This window comes from Sorex fumeus, unplaced genomic scaffold, assembly GCF_029834395.1.
Source record: "Sorex fumeus unplaced genomic scaffold, SorFum_2.1 ptg000072l, whole genome shotgun sequence".
NCBI lineage: Eukaryota > Metazoa > Chordata > Mammalia > Eulipotyphla > Soricidae > Sorex > Sorex fumeus.
This window is the reverse complement of record NW_026606129.1, coordinates 1,588,729-1,613,694: the sequence shown is the minus strand read 5'-3', so window position 1 is coordinate 1,613,694 and position 24,966 is coordinate 1,588,729. Positions and strand designations below refer to the sequence as shown.

The window sequence follows — 24,966 nt, the reverse complement described above, 5'->3', positions numbered from 1 at the left end:
TGCAGATGATGCAAAGACTGTGGTGGGCCTGGGAGGACTGCGCGTGGGCCTGGGAGGACTGCGCGTGGGTGTGGGAGGACTGTGCGTGGGCGTGGGAGGATTGTGTGGGGATCTGGTAGGACTACGCACATGGGTGTGGGAGGACTGTACGTGTGGGCATGGGAGGACTGTTCATGGGCATGGGAGGACTGTGTGTGGGCATGAGAGGACTGAACGTGGGTGAGGGAGCACTGCATGTGGACATGGGAGGACTGTGTGTGGACGTGGAAGACTGCGCGTGGATGTGGGAGGACTGTGCGTGGGCGTGGGAGGATTGTGTGGGGATCTGGTAGGACTATGCACATGGGTGTGGGAGGACTGTGCGTGTGGGCATGGGAGGACTGTCCATGGGCATGGGAGGACTGTGTGTGGGCGTGAGAGGACTGAACGTGGGTGAGGGGGCACTGCACGTAGGCATGGGAGGACTGTGTGTGGGCCTGGGAGGACTGCGCGTGGGTGTGGGAGGACTGTTCGTGGGCGTGGGAGGATTGTGTGGGGATTTGGTAGGACTACGCACATGGGTGTGGGAGGACTGTACGTGTGGGCATGGGAGGACTGTGTGTGGACGTGGAAGACTGTGCATGGATGTGGGAGGACTGTGCATGGGCGTGGGAGGATTGTGTGGGGATCTGGTAGGACTATGCACATGGGTGTGGGAGGACTGTGCGTGTGGGCATGGGAGGACTGTCCATGGGCATGGGAGGACTGTGTGTGGGCGTGAGAGGACTGAACGTGGGTGAGGGGGCACTGCACGTGGGCATGGGAGGACTGTGTGTGGACGTGGAAGACTGTGCGCGTGGGTGTGGGAGGACTGTGTGGGGACGTGGGAGGACTGTGGGAGGACTGTGCGTGTGGGCGTGGGAGGACTGTGCACGTGGGCATGGGAGGACTGTCCATGGGCATGGGAGGACTGCGTGGGCATGAGAGGACTGCACGTGGGCATGGGAGCACTGTGTGTGGATGTGGGAAGACTGTATGCATTGGCGTGGGAGGACTGCGCGTGGGCATGGGAGGACTGTCCATGGGTGTGGGAGGACTGTGCATGGGCATGGGAGCACTATGCATGTGGATGTGGGAGAACTGCACGTGGGCGTGAGAGAACTGTGCCCTCCCCGTGGCCACATGATGCCTGCACGCCCCCCCCCCCATGGTAGCTGCTGACCTGGCCTGGTGCACTCCTCCCTCCCCTCCGTGTCTCACCCCTGCCTCATGGCCTGTGGCCCCTCGAAAGTGCATGTGTCCACAGCAGGTGTGTTCCAGGGCCATTCCCGTGGCGGGAACTTGAGCCCAGCTCTGCCTGTTCCCTGTCAGACACTCAGCATTGGGCACCAGAGACGCTGACCGGAAGGGCTCTGGCCATCCTAGCTGGGAGGGGCCGGTCCCCAGCAGGGGCCCCAGGACCCGCCTGATTCTCTCACAGTCTTGAGGTTATGTCAGCTCAGAGGGGCCCCTCAGGCTCCCCCATTGAAATGCCAAAGACTCATTTCTCATCAGCCGCGAAGTTAGGCGTGATCTGTCTCTTCCTCTGTGGTCTCGCTAACCCCCAAGCTACCTCCACTCAATTCGGAGCCTCTCACTGTGCAGGGACAGGCTCGAGGGGTGGGGGTGGGTTGCTCCTCGGCCGCGAGCTGACTCCACGTGTGTGTTTCCCTCTGGTTCCCCGATTCCCGGGAAGGCGAGGGGCGGGCGCATCTTCGCTCTTGGAAACTAGCTGAGCACGACTTCGGAGCACTCTGAAGTGATGGCTGTTGGCTTGAAGAGACAGTCCCGCAGTTGCGTTTCTCTCTGCCTCCCCCAGAGTTTGGTTCCTGAAGGATGGAGGACTCAGAATCGCCAACGTGACCCGGGCGGATGCCGGCGCTTACACGTGCACAGCAGAAAACCAGTTTGGAAGAGCAAGTGGCACGACTCGGCTGGTGGTCACGGGTAGGCCCCCAGTGGTGGGCACAGCGGGGGTGCCAGGGCATCACTGGGAGGGGGTGGAGGGCTGGGCTGAGCCAACCAGCGCCAGCACTGAGACCATCCGGGCACACAGGCCGGTGCCAGGGCTGTGCTGCGTCCTGGGGGCAGGTGCTGCGCTGATGCGGCTCAGGCCACAGGTGACAGGTGCTGCGTCTTCGTGCCGGGCACTGAGGAGCCCCTCTCCTGCGTCTCAGAGTCCCAGAGATTGTCTAGCTCCTGGCAAAGCCCTCGATGCCAACAAGTCCTTCCATCTGCTGCGCCAGCCGCTCCGGAATGGGAATTCCCCCACAGGGAGTGACCTCAGACAGACCAAAGAAATCAGGGTTCGGAGAGAGAAGGGGAGACTGCAGGGGGCTGGTGCTGCAGGAGAAAAGCTGAGGGGCTCGGGAACGGCAAGTGGCAGGCTCTGACTTCGCCCTGTCCGCGGTCACAGGGTGGCTGTGGGCGTGGGGGTGCCTGAGGGTCTCGGGGCCTCAGCAGGACCTTCTGGTGGGGAGTTCTGAGCGAGCTGCCATGGGACGCGGGTGGGGCATTGCCTGAGGAATCCAGGCGGGCGGGTACCAGCTCTGGCCCCGCGACTGTCACCAAGGCTGAGAGCAGCCCCGTTGGTTCCAGAGGGGGAGCCTTGGGGCCAGGCCAGGCTGGGACTGGGGAGGGGCCAGCCAGGCCGGGCAGGGGGCTCAGCATGGGAGGGCGAGAACCAGAATCAAATGGCAAACTTGTCCCGGGGTCTGCGCCCCACCCACACGGGCACAGCCTCCACCCCCTCTCGGGACGCTAAGTCTCGTGTCTCTTGCACTCAGCATGTCAGACAAGGACACAGGGTGACCCCACACTCATCTCTGCTGCCCACCCAGTGGACAGTGCTGACCCCCTTCCAGAGCCCACCCAGGGAAGACCATTGCTGTGGCCCTGAGCAGACCAAAGATGACTCAGTGTGCCCTGCCCCCAGTTGAGAGACAGTGTCCCCCACACGCCCAGAGACACTCAGAAACCCACATGCCCCCAGAGACACTCAAAGACCCCCACACGCCCAGAGACACTCAGAGACCCCCACGAGCCCCAAGAGACAGAGACAGGCACTGGGCATCCCCTCGGGTCCTGAGGGGTGGTGACAGCCCACCCGGAGGGTGGTCTCCCTCAGGGTTCCCCCGGCCTTCTCTTCCCCAGAACCAACGCGCATGACGGTGGCGCCGGCCAGCCTGGACGTGTCAGTGGGCGAGAGTGTGGTCCTGCCCTGCCAGGTGCGGCATGACCCCCAGTTGCACCTCGTCTTCTCCTGGTACTTCAACGGGGAGCCTGCAGGCTTCCAGAAGGACGAGGCGCACTTGGAGAGAGTGGGCGGGGTGAGTGCTGGGAGGGCGGTGGGGAGGGCGGGATGGGCTCTCTGTGGGTGGGGGGGACGGGATGGACAGGCTCTCGGCTGGGCAGCAGCCAACTCTGGGGTCACCAGCATGTGGCCTCGTCCAACTCCTGGGGATCATCACCAGTGGTCCCTTTGTCACACATGTTGGGCCTTTTCCTTTTTTTTTTCTTTCAATAAAAATTGCATAAGTATTTTTTTCAGGCCACAATTCCTTGAATATAGAAGTTAACTATTTTTTCTTTCTTTATTTAAATTTAGTCACCATAAAATTACAGAGTTATTCGTGACCGGGTTTTGGGCACACAGTGTTTCTCCACCAGCCCCAGGGTCCACTTCCCTCCACCACTGACCCCAACCCTGCTAGCCTGTGGGAGAGGCCCTTTTCCTGCCAAGGGTTTTGCCAGGAGCTAGACAATCTCTGGTAAACCAAAACCTTTTTCTTGGTTTACCAAAGTAAACCAAGCTTTGCTGTGGTTTACGGCACTGCGGCTCAGTTCACCCTGACCCTGGCCAGCTTTCAGCTCCTCCTCCCACAGACGCTCTCTCCACTCTCTCCACCAGGACCTCGCCCCTCCCTGACCCCCGCCAGGTCCCCTTGTGGTCTGTTTCCTGTGGAAGACCGATTCTTGTGTAGGTTCCATTGTCTTTGGGCACTCGGTACCCCCATTATTATGTTTCTTTATATTTGCACGTGAGAGAGGTGATTCTGTGCTGCATTTGCGCGTCTGTGTGTATAGCAGCTAACTGCAGGGTTTTATCTTTTTTATGGCCAAGTAATATTTCATTCTGTATTTGCACAGTTTCTTTATCCAATCATCTATTCTTGGACATTTGGGTGGTTTCCAGATTTTGGGTATTGTGGATAGTGCTGCAAGGAACATAAGGGTGAAAATGTCTTTTCTCCATTTTGTTTCTGGTTCCTTAGGGATACATTCCTAGAAGTGGAGTTTCTGGGTCAAATGGAAGCCCAATTCCTTGTTTTGTCTTTTTTTTTTTAAGGAATGTCTGTAAGTTTCCCACCAGACTGAACCAGTCCATTAGTGAATGAGCCCCTTTCTCCCCGCATCCACACCAGCAATGGTTGCTCTCGTTTTTTTTTTTTTAATATGTGCCAGTCTCTGTGGTAAGATTGTATCCCATTACTGTTTTGATTTGTGTCTCCCCGATCAGTGATTCATTTTTCATGTGTTCTTTGTTCATTTTTACTTCTTTGAGGAAGTTTCTGTTCACCACCTGCCCCCATTTTTTATGGGGTTGGATTATTTTTTTTCTTGTAAAATTCTACCAGTTATTATATATCTTGGCTATTAACTCCTTATCAGATGAGTGGTGGGCAAATTATTTCTCTCATTCCATGGGTTCTCTTTGGATCCTAGTCATTGTTTCCTTTAGTTGCAAAAGCTGCTTAATTTATTGTCCCATTTGTTTATCTTTCTTTCACTTGCTTGGTCAGTGATATTTCATCCTTGGAGATGCCTTTAGCTTCAGTGTCATGAAGGATTCTGCCTACATTTTCCTCTATGTACCTTATGGCTTCAGGTCTGATATTAAGGTCATTAATCCATATTTGATTTGACTTTTGTGCATGGCATTAGCAAGAGTTCTGAGTTTATTTTTTGCATGTAGCTGACCAATTTTCCCAAAACACTTGTTGAAGAGGCTTTCCTTGCTCCAGTTCATATTTTCTGCTCCTTTATCAAAGATGAACTGATTACATAGCTGAGGGTCTGTCACAGGAGAGACAAGTCTCTTCCTTTGATTTGAGGGTCTGTCTTTACTCCAGTGTCATGCTATTCTAATTACTATCACTTTGTAGTACGCTCTGTCTCTTGATTGGTTCTTTGTGCCCGTTGTCTTTGAAAGAAATTCTTTTCGTGCCGTTTTGTGTCTTGGTTCATGGTTCCCTGGTAAAAGGTGTTGACAAACACCTTCTCAAGCGCTTGTAGCCCATCTGTCTGTCTTCTTCAGAAAAGTGTCTGTTACTCCGTATTCCCATTTTTAATCTGGTTATTGGATCTATTGATGCTGATCTTGGTGAGAACTTCTTATATTTTAGATATTAACTCTATGTCTGACTTATTGTGGATGGCTGTTTTCTCCCAACAAGTAGAGTGCCTTTTAATTTTAGCCCATGTTTCTTTTGTCATACAGAAACTTAAGCTTATTTGGGGGTTAACTCAACAATATGCCAGGTTTACTATTGGTTTTGCACTCAGGGACCACTCCTGGCAGTGGGTGTTGGGTGCCGGAGACTGATCCCGGGGGCTGCATGCACAGCCAAACACCCTATCTGCTGTTTACTATGGTGCTGGTCCTTCTACACAGAAACTTTAAATTTTGTTTTTTTTTCTTTTTGGGTCACACTTGGTGATGCACAGGGCTTACTCCTGGTTCATGTATTCAGGAATTACTCCTGGTCGTGTTTGGGGGGGACATACGGGATGCTGGGAGTTGAACCTGGGTCAACTGTGTGCCAGGCAAATGCCCTACCCACTGTGTTATTGCTCCAGTCCCCAGAAACTTTAAATTTTATATAGTCTTATTTTTTTCTGTTGTCTTCACCTGTGGAAGTAGATTTTTTAAAAAATTTTTTATTAGTGAAACACCATGAGGTACAGTTGTAGACTTACAAATTTTTGTGCTTGGGTTTCAGTTATACAATGATTAAGTACCCATCCCTCCACCAGTGCCCATTTTCCGGAATTAGATTTTTGAAAATGAAATTTTGTGTCCAAATTATCAATCATTTTTCCTATATTTTTAGTGTATTTTATAGAATATAGTCTAATATTGGGGCCTTTGGCCCGCTTGAACTGACTTTTGAATGCTGTGCAAGACATGAATCCAGATTCTTTTTTTTTTGCCTGTAGCTATCCAGTTTTTCCAACACCGTTTGTCAAAGAGACCATCATTACTCTACTTTGTGAACCTGTTTTTTTTTGTTGTTGTAAATGAGTTGTTGATAATGCTGAGGGTTTATCACTGAATTCTCATGTCTAGACTATTAGGCTCACAATCTATCCTTATTTCAGTACCATGCTGTTTTTAATACTAGATAGTTTCAAGTAAAGAAATACAATATCTCTTATTTTCTAATTTCTAAAAAAAAGGCTTTGGGTTATTGGGGTGTTTCATGCTTCCATACAAACTTGGCCATTCTAAGTCCTTGAAAAATGTCATAGGAATTTTGACAGAAATTGCATTGAATCTACACAACTAGTTAGTTAGGATGGTCATTTTCTGTTTCTCTCAATTCACGAACATGGAATATGTTTCCATTTCTGAGGTCCTCTTATTTCTTTTGGTGGGGTTCATGGTGAGGTTCATGTGCGGCTGGAGCGATAGCACAGCGGTTGGGCGTTTGCCTTGCATGCAGCCAACATGGCCAACCTGAGTTCGATTCCTCCGCCCCTCTCGGAGAGCCCGGCAAGCTACCAAGAGTATCTCGCCCACATGGCAGAGCCTGGCAAACTACCCGTGACGTACTCGGTATGCCAAACACAGTAACAACAAGTCTCATGATGGAGACGTTACTTGGCCCGCTCGAGCAAATTGATGAACAGCAGGAGTACCGTGACCGTGACTGGGGCTCATACTTGTGATGATAGGGTAACTCCTGGTCTGCACTCAGAAGTTATCCTTGTGGTGCACAGGGGACAAATGGGCTACTGAGGATTAACTCTTGGTCAAGCAAGGGCTCTACCCACTGTACTATCACTCTGACCCATTTTTTTTAATTTATTTTATCTTTATAAAGTAGTTGACAATATTTGATTACATTTAATATTTGAACACTAATCCCACCACCATTACACCTTCCCACCACCATATTTTGGATGTTTCCATTCCGAACCGCACCCCCTGCCCCTAAAGCAGAACCAAAATAATTTATTTTGTATTGTTTGTTATAATCTGCTAAAAGTGATCCAAGGAAAGTTTTCTTAGAGGAAAGTTTTCTTAAGCCCTTCTATAAGAGATTACTAACATATTATTAAAGGTTGGTTGCTATTTTAAACCCCATCAAATGTGGTGTGGTATCATGGAATATGATTGGTGTGAGGTGTGCAGCCGCACAGTCCAGGAATAGGTTCACTCCTGGGCGAGACTCGGCCCAAGCGTGTGAAGAGAGGCCATGGGCATGGCGGTGGTTGAGTTCTGGAGATTTTTGGCTGCTGGAGCTGGGTCCTTTGGGGCAGGGAGGGGACCTCCCAGACCATGCTCCTGGTTTCCCCGAATGAAACAACCTAGCGCGGGGTCTGCAGACCTGGCTATGGCATATCCTGACCCCATATTTCTTAAGTGACTGTAGTTCACCTCTTTTGTTAAGTTGATTCCTAGTATGTGATGATTTTGGACGTGATCTTGAAAGGGGTGATCAATCTCTTTGATCTCTTTCTCTTCTAGCTCACTCCTTGCATACAGGATGCAACAGATTTCTGTGCATTTTGTTTAGAGCCTGCTACTGTGCTGTGCTGGTTTGCTGTTTGTAAATATTTTTGGTGGAATCCTTGGGGTCTTATGTGTATATTTTCATGTCATCTGTAGTAAAAAATTTGATGTTATCAATAAGATGCCAGTTGGAGAACTCTGAGTGTTTATATTTGGAAGGCAGGGGAGGAATAGGATGAAAAAATCAGTAACATTCTCAAGAATACAGAGCATTTCTAGAGGTTCTTTTTTTTAATGTAGGAGTACTGCTATTTATGCAGCCACTGATTAGGCTGATTGAATTGGGCATGAACTCCACCTTACTTTTTTTCATTTTTTATAATTTTATTCATAAATTAAATAAGATAGTGATAGTTATGGTGATAATTTTATTTATTGAATCACCATGAGAGCAGTTACAAAGCTTTCAGGTTTAAGTCTTGGTCATACATACCCGTACCTTCACCAGTGCCCATTCTCCGCCACCAAAAACCCCAGTATACCCCATCCCACACCCTCCCCCTACCTGTGGGGCAGATGATTTCTACATTACTCTCTCTCTACTTTGATTACATTCAATTTTTTGACACCAGACCCACCCTTATTACTTGGGATTTTACCCCAACACTCAGATCTGGCAAAAAGGCAACCGTAGATAATTTGTTTTCTGTTGCTGGTTATGAATAACATATGATGTCACGTGGCTGCAGTTGTGGCCGCACGATTTTGAAATTCTGAAATTTTAACAATTAAATCTGGAGGGATTTCTGCCAAGAGCCACTGGGTTCCAAGATTTGTTTCTGAGTCTCTGGCATCATGGCCATTAAGCAGCTTGATCAGGAGCCAGAGAGGCCGTTCATGGGCAGCTACTCAGGATCTTGTTGGGGTGGGGAGGAAAGGGCCGGCTCCACCCCCATCCCATGAGTCCCCGCGTGTCTCATCACTGAGGGCCAAAACCTGACTTTCCAGTTGCCTCTGGAGGATGTCGGCCACCGGGCCACGAGGGGGAACAGGCCAAGGCACCTAACCTATTCCCACCTGGGGTGGCCCAGCACTGGTAACCTACTGCAGGGACCAGATGCATTTCTGCCAAAAGCCATTGGGTTCTGAGATTTGTTTCTGAGTCTCTGGGATCATGGCCTTTAAGCAGTTCTAATAGGAACCAGAGAGGTCATGCCTCCAATTATATAGCTGAGCTGGAGGTGTTTTGTGGGTGTGTCTCCCACATACCCAACTTTTGGCCGTTTACTTTCTTGGTAAACTTTGCCCCAAGTGTTTGGAGTCTGGCCAAAGGCACAGCAGCAATCTTGGGGTATCTGGAAGCCTGAAGGCGCCATCAGGCTGCTGAAGCACTTGCCTCACAGGTACAGATTGACCTGCTGGCAGCACCATACCCCCTTCTAGAGGTTCTTTGACAAGGCAAGGAATTCTGGGTCTGATTGGAATTAAAAACCTGTGATTTTTAACAGTTTTATGCTAAGGCATATTTCCTTCTCTTGAACTTTTGTCTTTATTTCAGTTTCCCTGTCTGTGGAGCAAGTGATGCCTGCTTCAGAGATTCTTTCGGTAGCAGCAAGTGGCTGAGGTGATGCTCTGAGCACCAGCCCCGACAGCTCTGGGCGGGGATGCTCCTCGCGTATCCCAGGGAAGCCCTAATGATTTCTGTGCCCCTCAGCAGACTAGGAGAGCATCTGCTTCCCATGTTCTTTCTCACACTTCTACCTTGATTAAAAAAAAAAAACCAAACAGATGGTTAGGAAGTGATGCCTCATTATCACCAACCTGTCCTTTCTCTGATTAATAATTAGGCTGAGAGTTCCTTCATTTGCTTATTATTAATTTGGATATTAAACAAAGACTTAGCATTTCAGTTTCTTCAAATCAATGAAATTGAGAACTTAATACTGACTTCTGTTTAAGGCAAGATTACTTCTGCATAAAGAAAGAAAAATTGCCTTTTTTCCGCTAGAAAAATTCACAAAAGCCCAGCTGCCTGTATAATAGAAAAATCTTCAGAATCATTATTATCACCTGGCGTTAGCAATGACTTTCAAATGTTGCTAAAGCAAAATCCGAGTTTCTCCCAGTCTCCCATCAGCCCGACGGGCCTATTTTTGCCATGCGGAGACAAAGTAGGGGTGTGTACCTCCGTCTGCTAGTCACCGCGTGTGCTACGTGCGCTGGGACTACGCCCACCCTTCCATCTTGCAGCCTGAGATGCTTGCTTGTTAGTATCTTCTGCTGGAATTCAGGATTCAGTTTTATACATTTGTGGCAGGTTTTATTTTTCGTTGGCTTTGAGGCCACATCCCACTGTAGTCCGGGCTCACTCCCGGTGGGGCTTGAGAGCCCACCTGGGGTGCTGGGGATGGAGCCCTTGTTGGCTGCTCTGGGGAGCACGTGCCCCCTACTGCACTATCCTCCAGCCCAAGGGTCACACACTTGTGCTGGCAAAGAGCCCTGAGTGATTTGCTATTACCTCCTGGTGTCAACTTTTCAGTTAATTTTATATTAGTTGTTAAATCATTTTTTTTTCATTTTTATAGAGTCAAAAATCCTAAATTCTCCTCCTAAGAGTTTTCCTCTCCTTTGTCGGCTAGAACATACCAGCTGTGGAGCTGGAGGAGGGAAAGGCGGAGGGGAGGACTCAGGACCACAGAGAGACGACCGGCGGCAGGTCAAGGCAGAGGGATTCAAGTCGCTAGACGGTCCAGGAGATTCTGCGTTGTTCCTCGTCTTTCCCCACAGACCTTCTCGTAGCTGCACTGCCCAGCTCTTGGGAGGGGCTTCTCCCTGGGGCAGGGTCTCAGTGGCTTGGTGGTGCTTGCAGGACAGTGCTCGCTGAGGCTAGGTGCTCGGGCGAGTCAGGTCCGGCAGAGCTGACACCCCTAGGACAGCAGTTCTGCGTTTGCTATGATCTTCGATGCCTGCAGACCCTCCAGTTTCTAGCAGACACATCTACATCTTTGATTCTGAGATTTAAAACTTCTTATCACTTTGGATTTTTTCATTTGTTTTGAAAGCACTTCAGACCTTTATAATTATTGATTTGGAAATCACACTTGTGACCATCTGCCTTCCTCATTATTCCCTTACTTAATGAAAGCCTCAAATTTCCTTAAGTTGCTGACAATTTACTTTTTTATTTCTCAGATTCAGAACGGAATGAAAATAGCTTGTATTGTCAAAAAATAACTATGTTCTCTCCTTGGAAGTTTACAAGTAAGAAGGAAAAAAGAACTTACTAAAAACTTTTGAATCTCAATTAATTACAGAATTATCAGAAGTAGAATAGGATTAAAGAGAACATCAAAAGTTCTGGCCATATTATCCTCTGGTGTGAAAACAGGCATATGTGCTCCCTGGGATGAAAAAGAATCATGGAACCTCACCCCCTTCCAAAACACATGGTGATGTCCGGCCCCTCCCCAGGGCGGCTCTCTTCCCTGACCAGCCGTTTTCTGTGTCATGGAATGAATGTTTCCTGACTTAACCCTCTTGTTCCTTCCTCCTTTGTAGATATAAGTAGATGGATATATACTACTTCTTCTTTTTTTTAAATGAAACTGTCAGGCATTCCAAAAATGCTGATTGGAGAAAGAGCTTCACTTTATAATTCTGGTTTAGTTACTGGCAGATGGGTGAAGCTGGGGTTCGTCAGTACATCAAAAAGAGGGCGAGTCTAGCGAACCCACTCTTGAGCAAATAACCGAATAAGAAAGAAAGTGGTAACCATTCTCCATAATATCAGCCTGTCCTCAACCTAACAGTGATTTATAAGCAGCTTTGTGACCAAATCATTTGCATGTCACACAATTGGACGTTTAAAGTGGTTTTATTGAGTGACTTTAGTATATCTACAGTTTATAACCTTAGCACAACCAAGTTTCGAGTATTTTAATTCAAAAAGAGAGACACCACCTCTTTTTTTTCCGATTATTCTTTTTTTATTATTATTGAATCACTGTGAGATACAGTTACAAAGCTTTCATGTTTGAGTTTCAGTCATACAATGATCGAACACACATCCCTCCACCAGTGCACATTTTCCACCACAACTGACCCCGGTATCCCTGCCCTTCCTAGCTCTCCCCCTGCCTCTGTGGAAGATAATTTTCCCCTTACTCTCTCTCCACTTCCTGGCATTATGGTTTGCAATACAGAGACTGAGAGGCCATCATGTTTGGTCCTTTATCTGCTTTCAGGACACATCTCCCCTCCCGAGTGATCCCTCCAACCATCATTGACTTAGTGACCCCTTCTCCTTCCCAGCTGCCTTCTCCCCCAGCTCATGAGACAGGGTACCAACCATAGAGCAATATTCCTAGCCCTTGTGCCTACTGTCCTTGGGTGTCAGTCTCATATTATTGTTATTTTATATTCTACAAGCGAGTGCAGTTATTCGATATCTGTCCCTCTCTTTCTGACTTATTTCATTTAGCATGATACTCTCCATGTCTACCCACTCATAAGCAAATTTCATGACTTCATGTCTCCTAACAGCTGCATAGTATTCTACTGTATAGATGTACCAAAGTTTCTTTAACCAGTCGTCTAATCTCAAATACTTGGGTTGCTTCCAGATTCTGGCTATGTGAACAGTGCTGCAGTGAACATACAGGTGCAGATGTCATTTCTTCTGTGTTTTTTGCATCCTCAGGATATATTCCCAGAAGTGGTATTGTGAGGTCATGTGGAAGTTCAATTTCTAGTTTTTGAAGGAATTCCCATATTGTTTTCCTAAAAGGTTGGACCAGTCTGCATTCCCACCAACAATGAAAGAGAATTCCTTTCTCCTTGCATCTGCGCCAACACTAGTTGTTCTTGCTCTTTTGGCTGTGTGCCAGTCTCTGTGGAGTGAGTTGGTATCTCAGTGCTGTTTTGATTTGCATCTCCCTGATGATTAGCGATGTGGAGCATTTTTTCATGTGCTTTTTTTTTCTTTGTATTTCTTTTTTGAGGACGCTTCTGTTCATTTCTTCTCCCCATTTTTTGACGGGGTTGGAGTTTTTTTCCTTGTATGATTCTGCCGGTGTCTTGTATTTCCTGGATGTTAATCCCTTATCAGATGGGTATTGGACACCCCACCCCTTAACTCCTCGGTCCTCCACCTTCCACTCCCCTCCCAGGCAAAACCGTATCCTTCTGATTCTGTGTTTGACCATGAAATATCTAGGTTGGACATTTCTTGTAAATGGGATTCTGGAATATGCAGTCTTTTGTGACTGACCTTTTGATTAATAAGTATTCTTTATTATTTAGGGAATTTTAGTTCTACAGCAAAATTTAGTGGGAAGGCTGTGCCCCTGAGTGTGCCCACACGCCCACAGCCCCCACAAGACCCGGCCACGGCCGATGCACCACCTGACACAGCTCCTAGTTTGCCTGAAGGGTGTCCTCTGCACATACCGGGGCTTTAACAGGGTGTGAGGGTGGGACCCCCATCCCCGACACAGAGCCTTCATGCTCTGAGGCCCTCTGCTCCCTTTGGAGTGTTTCGTAGTGCAGGACATTCTCCAGCCAGGGCATCTGCCAGGATCCCTTACAGCCCGTGACTTTCATTTAGTAAGCACTTGTTCCCTTGTGTTTCAGTGTCTTGATTATCATACTTTACTTCTTCTTAGTAGAGAATAACATGAATAGCACCTACTATAGAACTTGTGTGTCTTGTCAAACATGAGCAAAGATGCTGTTAATGCTTCTGTGCTTGTGCCTGTAAACAGATCTTTTAAAAGGTTTAACATGATGTATGTGTCTGAGGAGAAACCAGAGTGACATAGTAGGCGTAGGCTCTCCTCAGCCCAGCTCAGGGTCCCTGAGCATGACCTCGACTGACCCTAGAGCAGAGCCGTAAGACTGGGCACCACCAGGTGTGGCCCAGAATATAAAACAAAATAAAATGAAAATGAAAACCTTAGAGTAAGTAGCAAAGGACAAGATTTCTGGGTTTTAGTGAGAGTTCCTAGTTTGCTAAGAAACTGCCACAAATCTTCAAGTGCAGCTTTGAGACTCTGCATCCCCTCGAGCAGTGGGTGGGACCTCCCCACTGCCCATGTCCTTGTAAGCATTTGTATTTCACACCCTTGTCCCAGCTCAGAGGTCTGGTGGTTTGTCATTGCTCTCATTAGCAGTCTCTTGATGACATATGGTGGGGAGCGTTTCTCCATATGCTTTCTTGCTGCTACAGTTATTCTTTGGGGAAGTGTCTGTTTAACACTTTAACCCCCTGGCTACAATCTGTGTTAATTAAACCACACCCAGGTAAGCCGCTGGTGGTACCTTTGGCGGGTACATTCTTTCTCTCCTGTTTTAATCAATGTTTTAATTCCAATGTTGAGTTTTAGAATTTCGTGTGTTCTTTGGATAACAGAAGAGTTGTATCCTCTGCGCAAAAAAATGCCGGCATAACATTTTTTGCCTAGTGTCATAACTCTTCAGCCTCCTGACATGTTCCTTGCAATGCAGATTTTCATTTTGAAGGTGCTACACATTGGTGGTTGTCTTGTGGATGCCATCTCTGATGTATCTGCAAAGCCACTGCAAGGTCGGGCACCAAGGAGGTTTTTTCCAGTGTTAAACTGGGGCGGGGCTGGGGGGTCAGACACTCTTTTTAGGTTTAGAAAATGCTAGAATCCATTTAAGTTCATTCTCTGAAGGGTGTGAGGTCTGAATCTGGATTCCTTTTAGTTTTCTTTCATACGTGGGTGTCCTGTTGTTCTGGGAGGTTGTTGGGAGGCCATCGGTGCTCCACACATCACCTGTATTCTGTATAGAGGTCACTGTCCCGTTTGCCATTTCTGAGCCCTGTGTTGTTTCACTGGCCAGTGTGCCTGTCCCCTCACCAGCACCATACCGTACTGGCCAGGCACTGGTCAGTCATCTTCAGCTGGGCATCAGGGCTCCAACACTTTCTCCTGCAGTAGTGAGTTAGCTCACTCTTCGACCTCTCCATTGAAATTTCCGATTCAGCTTTCAAATATCAATAAAATGACTTTCTGGGATTCAGACTGTTTCTGCATGGATTCTGTAGCTTATGTTGGAAAGAACTGATGTATCAACCAGGTCATCTTGCCCTGTTTGATAACATGATTATCTTTATTTGTTTGACAATGTGATAACATTGACACTCCCTTTCATTCCTCTCTGATACCATTCACCAAAGCTCAGTCATTTTCCTCTGTTAGCTGAATATGTTTTGACTTATAGCTAAGTAGTTGGGGGATGCCCATATGAATATCGATTTGCTCGATTTGCTCGAGCGGGCCCAGTAACGTCTCCATTGGAGACTTTGTTGTTACTGTGTCTGGCATATCGAGTACTCTCGGTAGCTTGCCGGGCTCTCCGAGAGGGGCGGAGGAATCGAACTCGGGTCGGCCATGTTGGCTGTGTATGAATATCAGTATGTAATTATTCTAAATTCATATTTAAAACTTATTCAGTGCTGTTATATAGGAAAGTCATTGCTGCTGTATATTGCACTCTATCCTGGAAACTTTCTAAATCACTTGTTAGGTTTCTGGGATATTTTTTAGATGATTTTTGTAGATTTTCTCAGAGATTATCCTATCATTGGAGAAAATAGAAAGGGACAGTCATTTCTTCTCTAACTGTCACTTTGTATTTCTTCCCTTGTTTGTTGCTTCCTCAGGATGTCTGTGCAATGCACCAGGCAGGAGTGAAAGGGAACCTCCTCCAGCTGTTCTGACCTTGGCCTGGAACATTCTATTTTCTTTTATTTATTTATTTATTTTGGCTTTTTTGGGTCACACCCGATGATGCACAGGGGTTATTCCTGGCTCTGCACTCAGGAATTATCCCTGGCAGTGCTCAGGGGACCATATGGGATGCTGGGAATTGAACCCGGGTTGGCCGCATGCAAGGCAAACGCCCTCCCTGCTGTGCTGTTGCTCCAGCCCCGAACATTCTATTTTCTGACCTTTGTGTGTGTCGTCACCTGTAGAATCTCTGTAGATGCTGTTTGCCAAGTTGAGGAAGATCTCTCTGATAGTTTTTCTTATCATAAAAAGGAGTTAACTTTGTTTGTTTTTCTGGGGGCCATACCTGGAAGTACTCAGGCTTACTCCTCACTCTGCACTTGAGAACCAACCTGGGAGGCTGGGGGACCGTGTGACGTCCTGGGGATCAAGCCTGTGTTGGTCGTGAGCAAAGCAAATCCCTCCCACTGCACTATCACTCTGGCACCCACGGTGTTGATTTTTTAATTCCGTTTTTATCAAGTTACTGTAAATTACAAAGTGAACTACAAACACTGTAATTACAAACACGGTATGAATTCAGGCATATGATGTTCCCACACCCACCCTCTCTCTAGTGCTCACTTCCCTCCACCAGGGCCCCGGCTTCACACCTGTCTGTGGCAGCACCTTTGTCTTAACTAACCGACTAACTGATCATGCCTAGAATTGGTAGCAGTGTCTACTCCGCTGTGCTGAGTGTGCTTTCCTGGTGGGGCTGTGTGTTTTGACAGAGGGCGCCAGGTTTTCTGCCTGGGGTAGTAGATGCATCTCTTGCTCCTGACATCTTTTTCAGCTTTCTTCATGCCTTTGCCACTTGGTGTCAGACTCGTGTACGCCTGAGGCATCGTCCCCTCTGTCCTGTGACTTCTCTATTTCTGTCTGATTCCAGTACATCACACTTCCTTTGGATTAGGCTTACCATGGCATATTTTTCTCATCTATTAAGCTTTAGTCTGTGGTTCATACTTAAGGGGGTCTTGTAGATAGCATATAGTAGATTCCTGTGCTTTTTCAAGTAGACACTATGACAGTCTTTGTCTTTTAATTGGACCATTGATATGTAATGTGAATGTTGATAAAGGTGGTTGATAAGATAGTTTTGCCTTCTAGTTCTTGTCCATGTTCTTTGTTCTCTGTACATTGTTGAAAGAGGGCATATTCCAAGCAGTAGCTGAATTTTCTTAATTTCTTGTTGGCACTCATTGAGTCATTCAATATGCTTCCTGCACATGTATAACATATGTGTAAAATAAAATAATTGATATTATTGTCTGTTGGATAAATAAGAATAAGAACGATAAGGTTTGGTTTACCTCCACTTTGCGTGGTGGAAGCTTTTCTGTCCCGCCCTTCCGTCTTTCTTTTCTGGGTGGCTGGCCAAACGTGCCCTCGGGAGGTCTTCCAGCAGGACTTCCCCTCACATTGCGGGAGTCTTGTTCCCTGACCCTCACTTGTGAGGGGTCATTTCTCAGGGCACAGAGTGGAGCTGGTCTCGCCCTCTGTTGGGGAGGCTCCACCATGCCCTCCCACTAGTCCCTGTGGGAGCAGACGCCCATCTCTGTTTTGGGCAGGTAGGGGTGCGAGGGAGGCTCCCTTGGGCTGGGGTCAATATTTCTCCTTTATGTTTGACTTTCTCTGCGACCTGGGTTGTTTGCCTTCCAGTTGTCTACTGGGTCCTTTCTGTTCTGGGTCCTTCCTGTTCTGAACCCTTCCTGTTCTAGATCCTTCCTGTTCTGAACCCTTCCTGTTCTGGGCTCTTCCTGTTCTGGATCCTTCCTGTTCTAGTTTCTTCCTATTCTGGGTCCTTCCTGCCTGAGGTCCTTTCTGTTTCGGTTCCATCCTGCTCAGGCTTCTGCTGTCTTGGGTTTTTCTCGTTTTCTTTCCAAATTTGGGGTGCTTCTCTTGGCTGCCACACTTCCTGACAGTTGAATTTCTGTGTCCTCTTAGCCGTTGTATGGATGAAAGCCCACTGATATTTGACCAGTCCTAAAGGCCTGTGGAATAAGGCTTTGTTGGATGATTGATCTTTTTATTTCTGCATTGTGGTTGTTCATGCTGTCTTAGATTTTATGTTCCAATTCAGAAAGAACATCATTCTACTTTGTAAGACATCATATTTAATTATACTGTTTAATTGGCCTGGACTTGAGCAAGAACATGAAAAATAAGTGGTTCATTTGGATCCATTTAACATTAGAATCTAAACTCAGAGATTCTGTTTTTTTTATGATAGTAAACACATTTTCAAAACCAATTTTCTTTTACTGACCTTTAAATGTAGCTCATGCTGTTTGCCAGATGAAAGTTCCAGTAAAGGCTTACACCGCTTCAAGCGTGGTCTCTCTCTCTCCCTGAGTTTTGAGGTTCCGGATGGACACTGCCGACGGGGTCCTGGAGAGCAGGTGATGCTCCAGCAGGCTGGGCCCTGGGGCTGTCAGGGACAGGCTTCTCTTGCACGCCCCACCCTGCATGCGTCCAGACCAGGATGCCTGGGTTTGGCCCCTGTTCGGGGGAGGGTAGTGGTGGGCTGCAGGTACAGCTGAGCTTGTGCTGAGGCTGCAATGACTGTGTGGGTGGACGGGAAGCCAGGATGGCTCTTCTCAGCCAGCAAGGGCGAGTGTGGAAGGACGAGCCAGGCAGGGCTCCCCCAGCCAGAGGAGGCAGTGCAGGGCTCCTGCCCGCCCCCAAGAAGTTCCCCAAGCAGCACCCGTGCAGACTCAGGGGAGAGCGGCTCAGGGTTCTGTAGGTCCCTGAGCCTGTTCTAACAGCGGGCTTCTAACAGGATCTCTGTGTGTTTTTTTTTATTTTGTTTTATTTTTATTTATTTATTAATTAGAGAAACACCATGAGGTACAGTTGTAGACTTACAGATTTTTGTGCTTGGGTTTCAGTTATACAATGATAGAGTACCCATCCCTCCACCAGTGCCCATTCTCCACCACCAATGATCCCAGTATCCCTCCCACCACCCCCCATGCCACCCTGCCTCTGTGGCAGGGCATTCCCTTTTGTTCTCTCTCTCCTTTTGGGTGCTGTGGTTTGCAGAAGAGGCATTGAGTGGCAGTCATGTTCGGTCTATACTCTACTTTCAGCATGCTTTCAGCATGCATCTCCCATCCTGGGTGGATCTTCCCGACACCCTTTATTTGGTGCTCCCTTCTCTATCTGAGCTACATGGAAACTCCCTTCTCTATCTGAACTACATGGAAAGTATCGTGCTAAGCAAAATGAGTCAGAAAGAGAGGGACAGACATAGAAAGATTGCATTCATCTGGGCAACATAAAGTAAAAAAATAGGAGACCAACACCCAAGAATAACCGAGATAAGGTTTACTCCATGGCTTGGAGGTACCGAGATAAGTACCGAGATAAGGTTTACTCCATGGCTTGGAGGCCAGCCTCACACTCCAGGGGTAAAGGCAGATTTGTGTGTTTTCAGCACATTATTGGGCAAGCCACTATAGCAAACACAAAACAATGAAAAGGTGTATTGTTGTCAAGGAACAATCATGAACCCAAAGTCATTTTGTCTTGTTTTGTAAAAACAAATTATTCTGAGAATAAGGGTTTCCGAGGCATTGGGAGAGACGGCTCTTCCCCTGATTTATCTGAATTATTTTGTACTGAGAAAAATAATGACAAACTTGTTTCTAAGTATGTCAAAATGTTAGATGCAATTTTACATAAATATGTTGAGAAATAATCTGTCACTTTACCACATTTCACTTAATTATATTGGATAATCCTCACACTCCTTTCCTTTTATCACAATTAATTATTCTAACTGCTAACTAAAAATTTGATGGAGATGAGAGTCATTTGTAAAGTGCCACTTTCCTTGGGGATTTCCTCTTCCTTCTCCAATCTCTTATATGGGAGCACATCCCCTGGTGTTCTGGGGGTGCGCTCCTGGCTCTTCACTCAGGAGTTTCTCCTGGAGGCTCAGGGAACCACGTGGGTGCTGGGGATCAACCCCAGGATGTCCGTGTGCAAGACACATCCCTCCCCAATGTACCATTGCTTCAGCTTCTTCCTTTTCCAGTCTTTAAAAGACTTCATTTATTGAGGTAGCATTGGTTTTCAAACAAGCAAACATTTCTGTTTCTGGGATACAGGGCCATCACACACTTCACAGGGTGCCTGAATTTTGGCATCCACAGGACACTTTCCTTCCCTAATTCTTGCCTGTGGCAGCCACCGCACTATGGCCAGCCGAGTCCTTTTCCTGCTTCCTAATTCCACGTAGAGGTGAGATCATCAGTATTTGTCCTCCCTTTGACCTATGTTGCTTCCCATGGTCCCTCCAGTTCCACCCGAGTTGCAGCAGAAGGCAAGCTTTCTGCCTGCCTTTGCTCTCACCCACCTTGCCTTCTGGATGAATCCCACGTACACACAGCACGTCTTCCTGACCACTCCTCTGCTCTTGGCCTCTCAGACTATTTCCATAGATTTGCGCTATGAACAGCTCTACAGGAAGTGGGGGGTTGCTACTGCTTCTTCTTCTCTCTCTCTTTTCACATCTTGGGTCACACCCAGAGATGCTCAGGCTTACTCTGGCACAGAGATTTCTTCTTGTGGTACTTGGGGCCACATATGCTGCTGGGGATTGAATCAGGGTTGGCTGCTTGCAAGGTAAGCACCATAACCCCTGCCCTTCTCCCCATCCCTTCTGTTCTCTTTTTGTAAAACATCTGGAAGATTCTATTTCATCTTGAAAAGAAATTATAGGCTGCTCTTACTATCAGCACTTTTAGTTAAATTAGCAAAGCAGCTAGGGCGTCTGCCTTGCACACGGCCCACTCGGCCGACCTGAGTTCGATTCCTCCGCCCCTCTTGGAGAGCCCAGCAAGCTACCGAGAGTTTCTCACCCGCATGGCAAAGCCTGGCAAGCTACCCGTGACATATTTGATATGCCAAACACAGTAACAACAAGTCTCACGATGGAGATGTTACTGGGCCCGCTTGAACAAATCAATGAACAACGGGAGAACAGTGCTACAATGATAAATGTTGAATGTTTTTTTTTTGGTTAAGTAAATTGTTTAGGAAAGAAGAGAGGAGAGGAGGGCATGAGGGAGTGAAATGAAGAAGTCACATATTCCAGGTTAGGATGCAGTTCTGAATTCGAATGCCCCAAATGCTTTATTTAGGAAAAGAAATGAGAGTTTACAATCAGTCATATTATTAAACTGCTTCAGTCCAAGGTCCTACAGTTGTGCCTAATAATTTCTGTGTTTGGAGAGTCCGCAGGGACTCATCCTACAGAATGATTCGCGTATATGTTTGCTTGTTTATTTGTTTGTTTGGGAGCTGCACCCAGGAGTGCTTGGGGCTGACTCCTGACTCTGTGCTCAGGGTCACTGCTGGCTCTGTGCTCAGGGCTCACTCCTGGCAGGCTCAGAAGGTGACCTGTGGTACTGGAGATGAAACCTAAACCACTACAAAATTGCTCTGGCCCAGATGCACACATACTTCCACAAACACAGAATGTGCTCACAGAAGCAGCAGTGAAGCCAGTGCCCAATCTGGCCCCTCCTGGAGCCCACAGTCCCCACTGGCTGTGCTGGCTGTCCGGGGCGTCCTCCCCCAGCTCCTGAGGGAGCAGCAGAAGCAGCTGGACAGAGGGTGCAGACCCTCCACTGACAGAGTGAGCCCAGAGCCTCCCCCCGTATAGTTCTGAGATCAGTAAGTGATCACATCCCAAGCACTTTGCTTTCTGAATTGTTTTATTTTAATCCACACTTTTCCTAATGTATGAACCTAACCTGTTCTTGGTCATTTTTTATTGGAATCTCACAAGCTTTTAAAATGAGCAGCATTTAAAGTGGGGCTTTTAGAAGCACATTCCCCCTGCTAATTGGCCCTGGAGGTGCCAGTGAAAGTCTTTAAGGAAGCTGGTATTTATATTTGACCTAATATATTTTAATGTGTACCCGTGCCATGGTTCACACCGCTGTCTCTAAGTTCTGTAGCAAGGAAGTTGAGCAGCTGTAGGCATTGGGGGGTGAGGGCAGTGTCTCAGATCTCAGCCCCCACCCCAGTCCGGCTGCCCACTGCTCAGCACTTCACCGGGGCTGACCACTGAGCTAGTGCCTGGATATAGAAACAAATGTGAATATTCACATTTAAAAGGCACCTCTCAAGAGGGCAGGCTGGACTGGGGTGAGGGCAGGAGAGGGACTTGGGGCAGAATTGACACTGGTGGCAGGATTGGTGATGGGACATTATATGTCAAGAACCTAACTGTGGATAATTTTGCAATTCACTGTGCTTTAATAAGATTTTGAGGTGAAATAAAACATAGTGGAGGTGACTCTACTCAGGGGCTGTCCACCCTGGAGAATCGCAAGGGGGAGCCCAGGGCTCAGTGAGCGGCAGAACCCAGCCTGCGAGGCGGGCTTCCTCCTGGCCCAGGCTCCCCCCACCCCCCACCCCGCCTGGGTCCGGGCAGGTCATCCCTGGGATTCACGTCCCCTCCCATGTCTTCCCCAGAGCTCATCAGGCGACCTGCTGATCAGGAACACTCAGCTGAGACACAGCGGCCAGTACACATGTGTGGCACAGACGGAGGTGGACAGTGTCTCGTCCACTGCTGACCTCATAGTGAGAGGTGAGCCCAGGTCCCACTTCAGCCCGTGTTGGACCCGAAGCTTCCTTCCCAGCTGGGGGCCTTGACCAGGCTGAAGATGGTCATGCTGGTTTCTGTGCCCCGGGTGCCAGGAGGGTCTGGCAAGAAGAACAGAAGTGAAACCCTCTCACTGCCCTCCGCCTCACTTACTGCACCCCATCGCTGACTCGGGGGGTGTCTATGCTTGTCATGCAGAGACGGTGGGCATATGAGTGGCGGTGTATGCGTGGAGTGCATGTGTCTGCCTGTGTGCGGAGCTGTGCACCCGCGTGTGCTTGCCTGTGCATGTGTTTGCAGACTTGCGCGTGCATTCACAGAGGTGTGTGAATATGTGTTACGGCGTGTGCATACAAGAGCATGCGTGTGCAAGTGTGTGCCTGTGACCACTCCCACAGCAGTGATGCGTGTGCAAGCCCAGAGGACACTGGCTGGCCGGCTGCTGTCCGTGGTCCTGATGCAGTGCCGGCTGCAGGCGTGGGGCAGCCTCCTGGCGCTGTCCATGGTTCTGACCAATTGCCAGGCTGTGACTGCAGGAAGTGGCGAGCTATAAGGCAGGGTTGCCGAGCTCACAGCACACAACAGGAAAAGGCAGCGTCCTACAGGCGGAGGGTCTGGGGCTGGACAGGGCAGAAAGCCTGATGAGCAGAGACTCCCCAAGCGCCACTCGCAGTCCTGGAGTAATCCAGGCTGGAAGTGCTGCATTACGTCTGATTTACGGTCTAGGGACTGAGATGTGGGGGGAAACGGGACTGGCCACTTGATTCCCTGGCAAGTGGCCTTCCCTCCAAGTGGCTTTATCCTGGGGGTTAGTGGAGGGACTGCAGCACCCACAGACCACCCCTCATGGATTTCCCACACTGTCTGCATCCTTCTAGGCTCCCCTGGGCCCCCACAAGGTGTGACTGTCGACGAGATCACTGACACCACGGCACAGCTCTCTTGGAAGGAAGGTGCAGACAACCACAGCCCCGTCCTGTCGTACGCGGTGCAGGCGCGCACGCCCTTCTCTGTGGGCTGGCAAGCCGCCACCACGGGTAAGGCGGGTGGCAGGGCTGGGGTCAAGGTGTGGCTCAGGCTGGACACTCACTCTCTGCTCCATGCCTTTGTAGTGCCCAGCCTCATCGACGGGGACACACACACAGCCACTGTGGTGGAGTTAAACCCGTGGGTGGAATACGAGTTCCGGGTGGTAGCCAGTAACAAACTCGGAGGTGGAGAGCCCAGTTCACCCTCAGAAAAAGTAAGGACTGAAGAGGCAGGTTAGTGTTGTGTTTTCTGAGTAATGGGCTCGGAGGTTTCCCGGGGTGTCCATTCCCATGCCTGGGGCTGGCCCCTACCCATGTCCTCACTTCCCAACTTGCTGATGGCAGGAGCGGGCACCAGCCCCGGGCGAGGCCCGTGGATGCTTCTCATGCTTTGTAACACCTCTAGGGGTCAGCGCAGTGTCCCCATTTCTCACTGCGTTGAGTGGGTCTGGAGCTGTCACTCAAGGTTTAATCGCTCCCTGGCAGTACCCCTGTCCCAGGGAACAACTGCTTCCGTTTGTCACAAGCTCTAGCAAACTCTTCAGTGATGGCAACAGGGAGTATGCAGCCAGAAAGTGACAGGCTGCCGCCAGGCCCAGAAAGAAACTGCAATGGCAGGAGGCAGAAGTCAGTCTCAGCCCTGTGTTACGAGCATCACTGCCAGGACTGTCCATGTAGGGCCACTGTGGGTATTAGTCACAAGAGGATTCTTTTACAATTACAAAACTTCCTTGGCAAAAGGCAGAAGTGCACTTCCTGTCCCATCCCCGAGGCATGGAGAGGGTAAAGCTTCCATCCAGGATCTGGAGTTGAGTAATTTTGAGTAAAGAGACTGCAACAGTGTCTGGGTTGAACCTCAGAGGCTGGTGGGTGGGTGCCCTGGGGTTGGGGTCTCTCTGGCTGGCAGTGCCCATTCACTGCGCAGAGCAGCCCAGAGTGTCTCTCTGGGCATGGGGGGTTCTGCTTGGGTGCCTGACCTGCTGTGTCGCGTGGTGACGGGTGAAGGGTGGCACTTTCTGGACCTTTTTGACGTGTGGTGACAACCAGATCCACTTTCTGGCAACCTAGATTCTCACTGTGTCCTGAGGCTTCCTGATCTTTAAGCAAGGGTGAAGGAAAATGTCTGGTCCTTTTTGGGGTACTTGGACCCTTCCTAGGGGTGTTTGGGAGTCGAGTCTGGGCCCTTCTCATGAGAGCTTGCTGTTGCCCTGGGGCTGGCAGCTGTCCAGCAACACAGGCAAGCTGGATGTTTCTTGTCAGAGCCCTTCCCTGTAGCCCTGGCCAGTCACTTGACCTCATTATATTAATCCGTGGGAGACATTATATTCTCACTGGGAGATCTAGCTCTCAAATGTGTTCATGCGACTACGTCTGATAGCCTCTACAGGTAGATCTATACCTCTGTACCTACCTGTATGTGTGTTTAAGGTGCCAGAGGCCAGACTCTCAAGTGCTCAAAGAGGGACCTGGAGGCCTCTTTCCTTCATGAAACCTTGCCAAATGGAAACGGGGTTTTCTCTGTCTCTCTGGCCCGCGCAGCTCCAGAAGTGCCTCCTTCTGAAGTCAAGGGAGGCGGTGGGAGCCGGTCAGAGCTGGTGATAACCTGGGACGTAAGTGTCTGCAGAAGCCCCAGGGCCCCGCTATCCCACCCCGTGCAGCTGCCGTGTGACTGTGGGAGGGGACTGTCCGTGAGCCCCCTGACCATAAGCCCCACTGATAATGCCCGCTTACTGGCAGAGAGGCGGGATTTCAGACCAACCC

The 24,966-nt window shown here is 48.8% G+C and overlaps 1 protein-coding gene across 1 annotated transcript in view; it reads left to right on the top strand.

Moving 5' to 3' along the window:
• LOC130037422 (contactin-3-like) overlaps positions 1 to 24,966 on the top strand; it is an 87,105-nt gene that overhangs the window by 52,668 nt on the left and 9,471 nt on the right. Inside the window, exons 11-16 of the mRNA XM_056129264.1 lie at positions 1,838 to 1,965; positions 3,172 to 3,347; positions 22,045 to 22,162; positions 23,056 to 23,214; positions 23,290 to 23,439; positions 24,745 to 24,815. Coding sequence (XP_055985239.1) covers positions 1,838 to 1,965; positions 3,172 to 3,347; positions 22,045 to 22,162; positions 23,056 to 23,214; positions 23,290 to 23,439; positions 24,745 to 24,815 — 802 coding nt within the window. The remainder of the gene's footprint in view (positions 1 to 1,837; positions 1,966 to 3,171; positions 3,348 to 22,044; positions 22,163 to 23,055; positions 23,215 to 23,289; positions 23,440 to 24,744; positions 24,816 to 24,966) is intronic.